Here is a 13,445-nt window from a genome sequence, read left to right as displayed (position 1 = left end):
TGGTCACAGGTGAGCGCAGCAATCAGTTCCTTGCCTAAGGAAAGATGCTTAATCCTTAAAGAAATGCCAGCGTTGGGAGGGGGAGGGAAGTTAGTTACAGGAGGTTACCAGACAAGCACAGTAAAATGCAGATTTAAGTCCTTGCCTTTGACCATGATTAAGAGTTTCTAGAGAGAAGGTCATCGCCTTTCTTCTTCCTGGTACAGAGAGGGAGGCACCTTTTACAGATAGAGATTTACCTTACAAATGTAAATGTGTCCTAACAAAGGGCAAGTTCCATTCCTCAGAGCCTCCTTCCCTGTCCCAGTTTATCAAAAGCAATCAGCCTCAGATAATTCTGATGCCAAAGAGACATATCTTGGGGTGGCCAATTTCAGGTCCCCACAAAGGTTATCTTAGATCCTTATACATACTACTATGCCTTAAATTTTCTAAGAAGGTATAACCCATAGATCCCACAGTTACAGTTATATCTCTATCTCTACTTGGTTCCCCTACCATTCCTCTTGTCTCTGAGGAAGAGGTGGTCTTCTTCCTCGTAAAGGTTAATCTCTCTACCTACTTTCCAGATTCTATCCCTGCCTCTTCAGGGACCTTGCTTCATAATCCGTGTTTTGTTTCCTGCCTCCTTTCTTTCAGAGTATCAACATTCTTGGTTTTCTTCTATTTAAACAAAATAATTACCCTTTGCTTATACCATACACAAAAATAAACTCCAAATAGATCATGGACTTAAATGTAAGAGCTAAAACTATAAAATTCTTAGAATGAAACATAGGGGTAAATCTTTATAACCTTGGTTAGGCAAAACCTTCTTAGACACTATACCAAAAGCACAAGGAACAAAAGGAAAAATAGATAAATTGGACTTCATCAAAATTAAAAACTTTTGTGCTGCAAAGGACATCATCAAGAAAGTGAAAAAACATTTCACAGACTGGGAAAAGGTATTTGCAAAAGATATGTAACCTAATTAAAATATGATAAAGGATCTCAATAGACATTTCTCCAAAGAAGATACGCAAATGGTCAATAAACACATAAAAAGATGCTCAACATCATTAGCTATCAAGGATATGCAAATCAAACCACAGTGAGATACCACTGCACTAGGATGGTTATAATAAAAAAGATAATAACAAGTATTGCCAAGGATGTGGAGAAATTGGAACCCTCATACATGCTGGTGAAATGTTAAATGGTACAGCCTCTTTGGAAAACAGTCTGGCAGTTCCTCAAGCAGTTAAACATAGAGTTACCACATGATCCAGCAATTCTACCCCTGGATATATACCCAAGAGAAACGAAAACAGACATCCACACAAAAACATGTACACTAATGTTACAGCATTATTCATAATAGCCAAAAAGTGGAAATAATCCAAATGTCCAGCAACTGATGAATGATAAACAAAATGTAATGTAACCATACAGAGGAATATTATTTGGCAATAAAAAACAATGAAGTACTGGTTAATGCTACAACATGAAAGAAGCCAGTCACTAGAGATCACATATTGTATGATTCCATTTATATCCAATATCCAGAATAGGCAAATCTATAGAGACAGAAAGTAGGTGAGTGGTTGCCTAAGGCTGGATGTGGGTGGAGGAGGGTTGGGGATAAATGAAGTGGGTGGGTGCTAATGGGTTCTTTTTGGGGTGATGAAAATGTTCCAAAATCGATTGTGGTGATGGTTGCACAACTCTATGAATATGCCAGAAACCACTAGCCTCTCTTTGGCAGTTGACACTATTGACTGTTCGTTCACTTTCTTCCACTTTCTATTCCTTTGGCTTTCATGACACAGTTCTGCCATTCCCCTTACCCACCTCTCAGATGTTTCCTTCTCTGCTCTTTTCACCAGCTTATTCTTCCACCAACTGCAATCTATTTCTTCAGTCCAGGCAAGTAAACTGAGGAACTATCTATTCAATTGCTTATTGAACATTTGCTTATCTCCATCTGAACATCCCATAGGTACTAATTAGTTTCCTTCTCAGATCTGGCTTGCTTCTGTATTACCTGTGTTACGAAGTCACTTGAGTCAGGAGCCTGGAAGTCATCCTAGATTTCTCCTTCACCCTCCACGTGGAGAGAGTGTCATGTAGATACATATCTTACGTCTGCCCTCATATCCATCCATACTGCTGCTGTTTTAGTGCATCTTTATTTTTCACTAAGACTGTAAGCTCTCTGAGATTGGGGGCCATGTGTATTTTCTTCATCACTGTCTGTAATACCTGGCACATGGTATATTATATAAATACATATTTTCATATAAACCTTTTGTTTTAATAAATAAAACATAGTCATGGCTTAGATTTTAAATAAGATTTACAGATGAGAAACACTTCTAGGCCCAAACAGGTAACAGTGAAGCTATTACTGCTGGAAGGAATGCATACCTCATATGCATTTTAAGCTTAAAGAGCAGAGACTTAATGGCAGAGAACACATACACGTCACCCTGTAAACTAGATAACTGGAACCAGAGGAAGAGCAGAAGACTCAATGAAGTTCATGCAACCACCTTTATGCTGCAGAACCAACTAAAAGTTGTGTTATTTTTACATAAGCTAGAGGTAGGTTTCCTGATCACATTAAGTGAAACTTTCTCCCATTGTTAAGTTAAGCCAAGGACATTAGCTACAGAAGGGTATCCACTGATAAGTATGGTTTATTAGAACAGCACAGGGGAAGCTATGTAGATAATTTTGTTTCTTCAAATAGCAGAAACTTCTGCATCATAGCGGTAGAGCAGTGGATGAGCTCCACCTCCCAAGGCTTAGTTCAAAAATTTCCTGTTGGCATTTGCACCAAACAAGGCTACCTGTACTTCTGGCATCATCTGCTGGGCTATGAGATCCTGCTGGCTTTCCGGGGTATTGGAAACATTTATTTTACAATCCCCATTATAGATTGCAACTCCACCAGGTATTTTCTCAGGCAGGTAGGCCTCCTGATCAGTTTGGACATCAACATCATCTTTGTTGGTGATTTTGTAAATAGGGATTGCTTTTTGCACTGCAACCTTTACCAGAGGGAAATCCTGTCTCCTGCAATGAACAATCGTTCGGGGCTCCCACAACTGGTATGAACTCTGGAGGACCAATAGGACTTGGTGCCTGGCTGCATCTTTTACCACTTTGCTGAGTCTCTGTTTTGCTTCATTTAGTAGGTCTGTAGTAAGGTCATCTCTTGCTCTGAGGACTTTGAGCCTCGCTTGATTCATCAAATTGGACATCTGAATTTTGTGCTATTGCTCAATCTGCTTTTCTTTCTTCTCATAGTATTCCATGATCTTCAGTCTTTGGGTTTGTACAATAAGACCTTTCTTATCATTGAATTCTTTTGCTTTCAAATCTATTTCTTCTGCTTTCTCATTGGCTTCTTGTTCAGTAAAAGCTATCATATGCTTAATCTGCTTTTACATGTCAGCATCACTGTGGGTCATGGCGAAAGTGATGCTAGGCCAGTGGGCAGCTGGCTCGAGTTTAGGTCTGAAGGAAGTGGTGGAAGGCAGGAGAGAGGAAAAGCCCTATAAACATTTGATTGAATAAAGGAACTAACAAATGAACTTGTCTTCTAGTTTTCTTCCCTCTGGTCCATTCTTGCTGCTGAATTTTTCTTGTTGAAATGCAAACCTAATGTCTTTTGCTTAGAACTATTAAATAATTTCCCATTGTTTAGAGAATAAAGTCTAAGCCCATTGCATACAATGCCCTCCCTGATGTGGCCCCTTGCTGCTTCTCCAACTTTCTAGTCTCTCCACACCTCTCCTCCACCCAATTCCCTGTGTTCCACCCATGTGGATCTGTGTTCCTTGAGCTGGCCATGCTTTCACATATGCTGACCCATTACTGGAAAGCTCTCCTTTCTTCTCTGAATCCCATTACTCCTGGAGAACTCTTATCAGCCTTCTTAGACTTTCTTTTCCTCCGTGAAATCTCCTGTATCTCACTGATGCAGAACTGAAACTTGGATGTAACTCTATCAGAGCATGCATTGCACTGTTACAATGATTTGTTTAAGCGTTTGTCTGTCTGAGGGGCAAGGACTGAGTCTCACTTATTTTTCTGTTCCCATCATACAGAGTGTGTACACAGTGCCTACCACGTAGGAAGTGTTCAATAAGTGCTTGATTAAATGAATGAACTGGAAATCAGAGTAAGTTAGAGAATCCTAGTTTTTCTGGATATATGACTTTTTGAACACCTGACTCTGGCATATCATCTGTGACTGATACAAAAGATACCAGGGAGGGGGTGGATGGATCACAAGTCCATCACTACTGCAGGAAAGCAACCAAAGGCGTTGCTGATGGTGAGTCACATACATTATCATTATCCTTGTAAGGCCTAGGCGTGGTACCGAACACAGCTGCATAACAGAATGGGTGTTAGTTTAATAAATTGATCAGCGTAAGAGTTATGCCATAAGAAACACTGATTGGAGCCAAACTAAGTACAGGCATATGGGTGTACATTCCCTTGACGGGTCACAAATGAATTGGTCACAGTCAATTGTCCCTGTAGCTTGGCCCACTGTAACTTTAACTCTGAGTTAGGCTTATGTTTTCATCGTTTGTATCTTCTTATCTAAATACGTTAAGAATTTCTGTTGATTACCATCTCCTTGCCACCTTTTTAAGGCATTGCTCTATAATTACCAGTTACACTGTGCAAATCAGTAACACAAGTCCTCCCTGCTGCGTGTTGTCTTCCTGTTTTCTTATACTTAGTCTAACTAAGGGAGACGTCTTCATTAACATATTTTTTAGTCTGCGTTGTGACTTGAACCAGCCAAGCTATTTTTGCTGGAAAGAAACCAAATCTTTCTACATTACTGACCCAAATTGAGTAGATGGTGATAAAAGGAGTAAGAATAACAAGAGCAGAAGAGAAAAGGCCTCTTGCATAGAATTTTGAACTAAAGTCACATACTGAACAAAAGATATTTAAATTGTTGAATAATGTAAGAGCTCTTCAAAAGAAACAGGGCTTCCTGCCAAGCCCCCTGAAAATGCCTCCAGGCCTCTTACTCATTCACTACCATTATTTCAGTTTATAGGTCTAAAGATGCTTTATTTCTTATCTCATTCTCTTCCCACCACCTAGCGGACACATAGTTGGCACTTACTGCCTGTTTATTGAAGTGAATGGAATTGGGCCTCAAAAGTTAAAGGCAATTCTCTGAAGAAGAAAATACAAGAGAAATAATTTTAGCAGTGAATAAAAGCAACAAATCTGAGTTTCAGCAATGCAATAAAGTTTGGAAGCAAAAAAATGTATTTGCTATAAAGTTAGATTACTTTGAAAGCATTGTTTTTAAATGCTAATCTGGAAAACCTGCTCAGAACTTTGACTATAACTAAGACCTATGTGTCATTTTTTTCTCTGCAATTTTTTTTACCCTTTAACATATGGTTCTTTTTTACAGAGGGGATAAGATTTATTTTAAGGTTAAACAATCAGGGGCCAGCCCCGTGGCCAAGTGGTTAAGTTTGCGTGCTCCACTTCTGCAGCCCAGGGTTTCGCCAGTTTGGATCCTGGACATGGGCATTGCACCGACATGGCACCGCTCGTAGAAGGACCCACAACTGAAAAATAGACAACTATATACTGAGGGGATTTGGGGAGAGAAAAAAAAAAGCAGAAAAAAAAATCAGGCATCTACTTTAATCTCACCATCATAAAACATAGATAAAATATACTGGAAGTGAGAGCTTTTAGATTTTGTACTTATTAATCATTTTATACCTTGTCTTGTTCCCAAAAGGAATTTGAGGTAGTAAATGAGGACTTAAGGTAGAAAAGATAAATTTAAAGGTAAGTTTCCTTTATCAGAGAGCTAAAAGGGAGTTTGGCTAACCCACAGTACACCTACAGAGATCACCTACAGAGATCACATAATGGTAGAATAAATACTTGAGTAATTAAATGCTTTATTTCAGGTCACATAGCCATTTATTAGCTAAGCTGGAACTAGAAACCAAGTCACCAAATTCCCGTGCAGGTGCTCTTACCATGTATGTAGTAAAAACATTTGGCTTAGCCACCCAAGTGTTTTCATGACCTGGTACTGCACAGGTTCAAGGAGTATTTGTTAAGGTTATTACTGACCTGCTTGTTTGCAAAGTTGTAGACTATATTAGGAATCATATTCTTCCCCATACTAAGGCTGACCTCCAGGAATAATGTTTTTCCACAAGCTGTGAAGATTCCTGTTGGTTAACAGAGAGCGTTTTGTGAATTAATCCCTTTCTTAATTGTTCTACTTTATTTTTATTTGGTAAAGATGGGTGCTGTAGAAACTTTCTGTTTTGATGGTGTGAAGAGAGAGGAGGGAAGTGCATTTTCTGTCATCTCCTGGTTGATGGCTTAGAAATGTGGAGCTTTGTCTTTGACTCTCCTAGATAGGCTTTGCCAGTTGTTCATATAGGAGATGCCTTTCTCGTCCTGTGTATCTTTAGAAACTGGCTTCTTTGGAAGTTCTTGACTTGATACTTCAGTGATAAGATAGTGAATTGGAAAGATTTAGAATACAGGATGACAACCTTTGAATAAATGGGCAGGTTAATTACATATTCCTCTCTGCCTTCACTTGGCATACAAAGCCCTTCCCAGGCTGACTCTTTTCTAGCCTCCTTTCCTTTGCTGAAGCCACACCAGTCTGTTCTTGTCTAGTCAACCATGTGCTCAAACACATACAAGCCTTTGCTTGTGCTCCTCTTTCTGCTTGGGCTGTCTGATCCCTCTCTTCTCCACCTGCAACTTCTGTCTTTCCAGGCCCAGCTCCTTTCTTCTGTGAAGAGACCACAGTTCTGAAGAGTGAATTAGAAGAAGGAAGAATCTGGAGGCAGGAAGACCAGTTTTAGGAGACAATGAAAGTCCCATAGATCTGAGCTGTTCGATATGGTAGCCACTAGCCACATGTGGTAATTTAAATTAATTGAGAGAAGTCAGTCTGAAAAGTCTGTGTACTGTATGATTCCAAATATATAACATTCTGGAAAAGGCAAAACTATAGAGACAGTAAAAATATCAGTGGTTGCCAGAAGTTTGGGGGTGGGGAGGAATGAAGAGGCAAGGAGGGATAAATATTTTTACCCCCTGCTCTATCCCCAGTACCTAGAACAGTGCCTAGCACATGTAGTTATAGTCAATAAATGTTTAATAACACTGAAGAACTGAATATTTTCTAAGGGAGATAGAAACTCACTGCCTTTCTTCCCCTCTTCTATCTGTCTGTCCTTCTGTGTGTGTGTAAGAAAAGGAACCTCCATGTGTGTAAAATCCTGTCAGGCCCTTTATAATTAGTATGAACTAGTGACTTTGTTGCTGAACTTCATTTTTTACTTCATGGAATCTTGGCCCACAGCTTTTTGAATGGTTGATTTTAGTTGGAAAATATAGTGAACAATACATCTGGAAATGTTCTGTCATGTTTTGATCTGAGAAACTCTAGAGAACCAGCTGCTGATTTGAAAGGCTTTTATTATGATACAGACAGTCTGTTGTCTACAAAAGCACTGGCTGTTACACAGTGGTGTATGTGTGTTGCTTTTTTCTGAGCTATTAACTTGAGAGAAAAATCTTGTATTCATTAACTTACGCATGACTTGTATTCCCTGAGAATACTGTGTTATTTTCTTTAGCTGATTTATTGTACATTTAGGGATTTTTTTTACTTGTTTTTTTTCTTTAAACTCAATCAAAAGTTAAATGGTTAAATAGTAGGGTTGACATATTTTACGTTCTGGGTTTAAACAATTTCACATATTTCTGCATTAAAATGTGGTTTATATTTATGTCTTAGCACTCCCAGGTAGCTTTATATTGATAAAATGGGTGAATTTCACTATTTGCTATATTAAAGTGTACTTCTTCTGGAGTACTTTATGTGACATAGTGAAAGAAAAGTTGACATCCAAGCCCTGCATAAGAATAATTTTGAAGAAAGTAAGTATGTGTACCATTGGTGGTTTAATAAATAATGTGCACATGCACACAATATGATTAGTGTGACTTTTAATATTTTGATTAAAAAAAATTTTTGGCCATTACTATTGGGAAGGTTTGTATAAAATGATAGATAATTACTAAAATTATTAGGCAGCAAATAATTGCACCTAAATAACCCAGAGTAACATTTTAATATTACTTTTTAAGATTTTTTTTATTTTTTCCTTTTTCTCCCCAAAGCCCCCCGGTACATAGTTGTGTATTCTTCGTTGTGGGTTCTTCTAGTTGTGGCATGTGGGACACTGCCTCAGCGTGGTCTGATGAGCAGTGCCATGTCCGCGCCCAGGATTCGAACCAACGAAACACTGGGCCGCCTGCAGCGGAGTGCGCGAACTTAACCACTCGGCCACGGGGCCAGCCCCTTAATATTACTTTTTAAATTATGAAAATTGTATATTCACATTTCAGGAATGAGAAAACAGGAACTACAGATACAAATTCACTCAAAATTTCCTCCCCAGAATTAATACAACCACTCTTAACATTTTGTTTTGCCTTATACATATGGATTTTCTTGGTTTGTTGTTATTATAGTATAGTTATTATTTTTTATTCCTCCTTTTAAATGAAATATAATGTTTTAAACATTTCCCGCTGGTGCTGAGTCTTTGTAACCATTGTTTTAATGGCCTCACGTACTCAATCTAATGATGTATCTTAATTTACTTAACTGTTCCTCATTGTTGGATAAGTTATTTAAAAAATATTTCGACTTTTATAACTAACATGATAGTGAGTACTTTTGTGAATATTGTTATTACCACATTTGATATTATTGCTTATAGGGTATATTCTCAAAAGTGGAATTCCTAGATATGACTTTTGTTTTTGGTGGGGAAGATTGGCCGTGAGCTAACATCTGTTGCCAGTGTTCCTCTTTTTGCTGGAGGAAGATTGTTGCTGAGCTAACATCTCTGTCAGTCTTCCTCTATTTTATATGTGGGATGCTGCCACAGCATCGCTTGATGAGATGGGGCATAGGTCCATGCCTGTGATCCAAATCCTTGAACCCTGGGCTGCCAAAGTGGAACGTGCAATCTTAACCACTACGCCACCAGGCTAGCCCCTAGATATGACATTTTTTATGTTTCATTTATTTTTTTATTAAGGTTATGAAAGTTAACATCCTTGTGAAATTACAGTTGTACATCATTATTAGTCTTGTTGTAGGTACACCTCTTCACCCCTAGTGCCCTCCCCCTACCCCCGTTTCCCCTGGCAACCACTGATCAGTTCTCTTTGTCCATATATTAACTACCACCTATGAGTGGAGACATACAGAGTTCGTCTTTCTCTGTCTGGCTTATTTCACTCAACATAATACCCTCAAGGTCTATCCATGTTGTTGTGAATGGGACGACTCTGTCCTTTTTTATGGCTGAGTAGTATTCCATTGTATATAATACCACATCTTCTTTATCCAATCATCAATTGCTGGGCACTTAGGTTGGTTCCATGACTTGGCTATTGTGAGTAATGCTGTGATGAACATAGGGGTGCATGGAACTTTTGGAATTGCTGATTTCAGGTTCTTAGGATAGATACCCAGTAGTGGGATGGCTGGGTCATAAGGTTTTATGTTTTATTTTTTATGACATACACTAGCAAAGGATTTTCCCAAGAGAATATACCAGTTTACATTACCACCAGCAGGGTGTAAAACTATTCCATTGTAACATTCAGCATTATATATTATTTCTTTTAAAGTTATTCTATAAGTAGGGAAAAAATCATATTGATTACTAGTGAAGTTGTATATTTTCATATGTTTGGTTTCTAGTTTCAGAGTCATAATTGCTTCACATATTTTTCCCAGTTCCAGTAACATCAATTTTTTCTGTATAGACATTTTAGCCTACCTAACTTGATTCATGTACTCCATGTACTGTTAAACATAACAACCACACACACATTCTCAATGATGAATTTCTCTTTTTTTCTCATGTGCTCACTGATGCCTTCAAATTAATTGCTCTAGAGAGGGGTTAATATTTTGTTTGTACTCCATGTTATTATCCATGTGTATTGTGGAAGCACATATGGGAGCAATCTTGATAATTTCAAATGATAGATTATATGTAAAGTATATGTTTCAAATATGTTTAAGTAATAGTTTTAAAGTCTGAGAATTTATATTTGGGTTGTGAATCTTTTCCCCCTGTAGGTTGGAAAAGAGACTGTTCAAACCACTGAGGATCAGATTTTAAAGAGAGATATGCCACCAGCATTTATTAAGTAAGTAATTAAAACCGTTTTCTATTGCTAAGCAGAATAATTTCTTGTTAGAAAAGAAAAGTGATTCCAGGATTTTTTTACCTTTTTGAAAAATATATATAAAGCTCTGTTTACAATTGAACTTTCAATTTTTTGTCTTTTGCCACTCAGGCTTCCTGCTGTTGATTTTATTCACTGGTCTTAGGCATTTTTGACATCATAATTTCTCAGAAAACCATTATTTCTGAGTTTTGTTTTCCAGAATGGAAAGGATTCAGAAACATTCTGACCTTAGCTTGCATGAATCTAAATTGTATTTTAAAACACCTTTGCTTGGGGATAAGGGAATAACTGTAGATACTAAATTTAAAAAAAAATTATTGTGACATATTTCAGGAGCATTTTAAGTTATACTTACATATTGCCTAGTATTCCTGCAAATAATTTCCAGACATTTGGCCTCTCCTATGTAAGGCAAGCAGAGATACTAACTTTTGCTTAGCTAAAGCTTTTCAGGTTCTTGATTATGTTGTCTTTGACTAATGACTTTGTTATTTTTTTTCCTAAAGATTGGCACCTAAGCTAACAACTGTTGCCAATCTTTTTTTTTTTCTGCTTTTTCTCCCCAAATCCCCCCAGTACATAGTTGTATATTTTAGTTGTGGCATGTGGGATGCCACCTCAGCATGGCCAAATAAGTGGTGCCATGTCCACGCCCAGGATCCAAACTGGCGAAACCCTGAGCCACTGAAACGGAGTGTGAGAACTTAACCACTCGCCACAGGGCCGGCCCATGACTTTGTTTTATATGGCAGTCAAGTCCTAAGTAAAAGTAAAGCCTGATGCATAAGACAATTAAAAAAAAAAATAGAACCTCTACAATCAATAAGAATAAGTCTATGTAGTTAAAAAAAGGGGGGGGGGGGCGGAAGGACTTGAATAGTCACTTCAAAAGAGAGGAACTCCAGATGAGTAAATCTATGAAAAGGTGCTGCATCTCATTAGTCATCAGAGAAGTACAAATTATTCTTTTATAAACCCCTAAATTAAGAAGTCTGATAACAATAATGTCAATTGTTGATGAGGGTGTGGAAAAATTGGAAATCTCCTGCACTGCTGTTGGGAATGTATATTGGTGCAGCCACTTTGGGAAACAGTTTGGCATTAGTAAAGCAGAAAATAGGCAATTCCACTCCCAGGTATGTTTCCTAGAGAAACTTATGCCTATGCACACTAGGATCCATATAAAAAAATATTGATATCAGTATTGTTCATGATGACCCACTGGTCTATCTACAGTAAAATGGATGAAAACAATTATGGTATAGTCATAAATTGGAGTATTAATCAGTAATAAAAAGGAATGAGATTTTTTCATTTTAAAATGGCTGATTTTGTGAATTTCACCTGAATTTAAAAAAAGAATGAATGAATCTCAAAAATAATTGAGGGAACTGAATGATAGGTAGAAAGATAAGATAGGGCGTAGGTAGGTTCCATTTATTTAAAGTTCAGAAACATATAGAAATAAACTATGTTGTTTAGGGTTACCTATTTATATAGTAATAAGATAAAGATGAGTGAGGAAATAATGATCACAAAAGTCAGGGTAGTGGTACCTCTGGGAGGAAGGAGGAGGGTTATATTCAGGGAGAGGCGCACAGGGGCTTCTAAAGTGGTGATAATGTTCTATTTCTTGACTTAAGTGTTGAGTTACATGAGTGGTGGTTTTATAATTATTCATTATATTATACAAATATTTTATGCAATTTTCTATATGTATGTTATATATCACAATTTTAAATAAAGCAAGAAATGTTCCTTTATTTTTATCCTCCTTATGTTCTATTATTTTCATTGAACAGATGCAAAATTTCACCCATACTGATGTCTTCTAATTTCTAACTTACTTGAGTGGGTGCTTCTACAGAACTATGTTTCTGTTAATTCTGCAAAATGTTCATATGTCAGGAAGTAAGGTACCAGAAGCATCTGTTTTTTGTAGAGTCTGTTTTGTGGGAATATCTTTTTTAACTTGCTTTCATTGGACTTGGAGACCTCCAGGGTTTCTTCTAGCTCTAACTAGTATGAGCCTACTTTGTTTGTGTGCCATTCCATCAGCATGGTAATATGAAGAGGAATCCTATGCTGTCAGTAAACATATTATAGTTAAACTTCAATTTACCTTATATTAAAATCGCAGCTCTAGCTTGTACCTGTTTGTCCCTCACCCTCTGGAATGTACAGAGTATAGTGAGAGAGTATACAGGGGGTTTCCAAATCAGGTGGGTAGTTGGACTAGATGACTCTACATAAAGTTCTTTCAACCTTGACGTTTAAGTCTATGAAAATCATTTGATTGGGAAAATAATTTTTTCGGAAACTCATTTCTGCTCATTCCCAGAAATATACCCTTAAAATATGGTATGTGCTGTCACAGCCTTCCTTGGGGATTTAGAAACATTAAGGAGTGTACCCTGGGTATAACTTTTTTCTTAAAGTAGGTAACGTTAAAACAAAACAAAACAAAACAAAACTTCATTGATCACCCTTGGTGGTAACAATGACACCAACCTTCACTGTGTTAATTGGGAATTTAAAGAAAAGAATTAAGCATTTATTCTGCCTTTTCAGAGCTTCCTAAAAGAATTAAAAATAGAACTACCATATGATCCAGCAATTCCACTTCTGGGTATTTATCCAAAGGAAATCACTAGCTCGAAATGATATCTACACCCCCATGTTCATTGCAGCATTATTTACAATAGCAAAGACAAGGAAACAACCTAAGTGTCCATCGATGGATGAATGGATAAAGACAATTTGATATATACACACAATGAAATATTCAGCCATAAGGGCCAGCCCTGTGGCCAAATGGTTAAAGTTCCGTGCACTCTGCTTTGGGGGGCTGGGTTCGTGGATTTGGATCCCAGGCGTGGACCTACTCTGCTCATCAGCCATGCTGTGAAGACATCCTACATACAAAGTAGAGGAACATTGGCACAGATGTTAGCTCAGGGCTAATCTTCCTCAAGCAAAAGAGAAAACGAAGATTGGCAACGGATGTTAGCTCAGGGTGAATCTTCCTCACCAAAAAAAAAAAAAAAAAAAAAATCAGCCATAAAAATGAAGAAAATCCTGCCATTTGCAACAACATGGATGGACCTGGAGGCCATTATGCTAAGTGAAATAAGGTAGAC

The 13,445-nt window shown here is 37.6% G+C and overlaps 1 protein-coding gene and 1 pseudogene across 4 annotated transcripts in view; one reads left to right on the top strand and one right to left on the bottom strand.

Moving 5' to 3' along the window:
• VCL (vinculin) overlaps window positions 1-13,445 on the top strand; it is a 95,065-nt gene that overhangs the window by 21,560 nt on the left and 60,060 nt on the right. For all 4 annotated transcript variants that reach the window (XM_046652324.1, XM_046652322.1, XM_046652323.1 and 1 more), the window contains exon 2: window positions 10,193-10,263. In XM_046652324.1, coding sequence (XP_046508280.1) covers window positions 10,193-10,263 — 71 coding nt within the window. The remainder of the gene's footprint in view (window positions 1-10,192; window positions 10,264-13,445) is intronic.
• On the bottom strand, window positions 2,790-3,458 carry LOC124234850 (V-type proton ATPase subunit E 1-like; annotated as a pseudogene).

The sequence above is a fragment of the Equus quagga genome, chromosome 2 (assembly GCF_021613505.1).
Source record: "Equus quagga isolate Etosha38 chromosome 2, UCLA_HA_Equagga_1.0, whole genome shotgun sequence".
Taxonomy (NCBI): domain Eukaryota; kingdom Metazoa; phylum Chordata; class Mammalia; order Perissodactyla; family Equidae; genus Equus; species Equus quagga.
The sequence above is the reverse complement of the archived record's forward strand: the minus strand, read 5'-3'. Positions and strand labels throughout refer to the sequence as shown.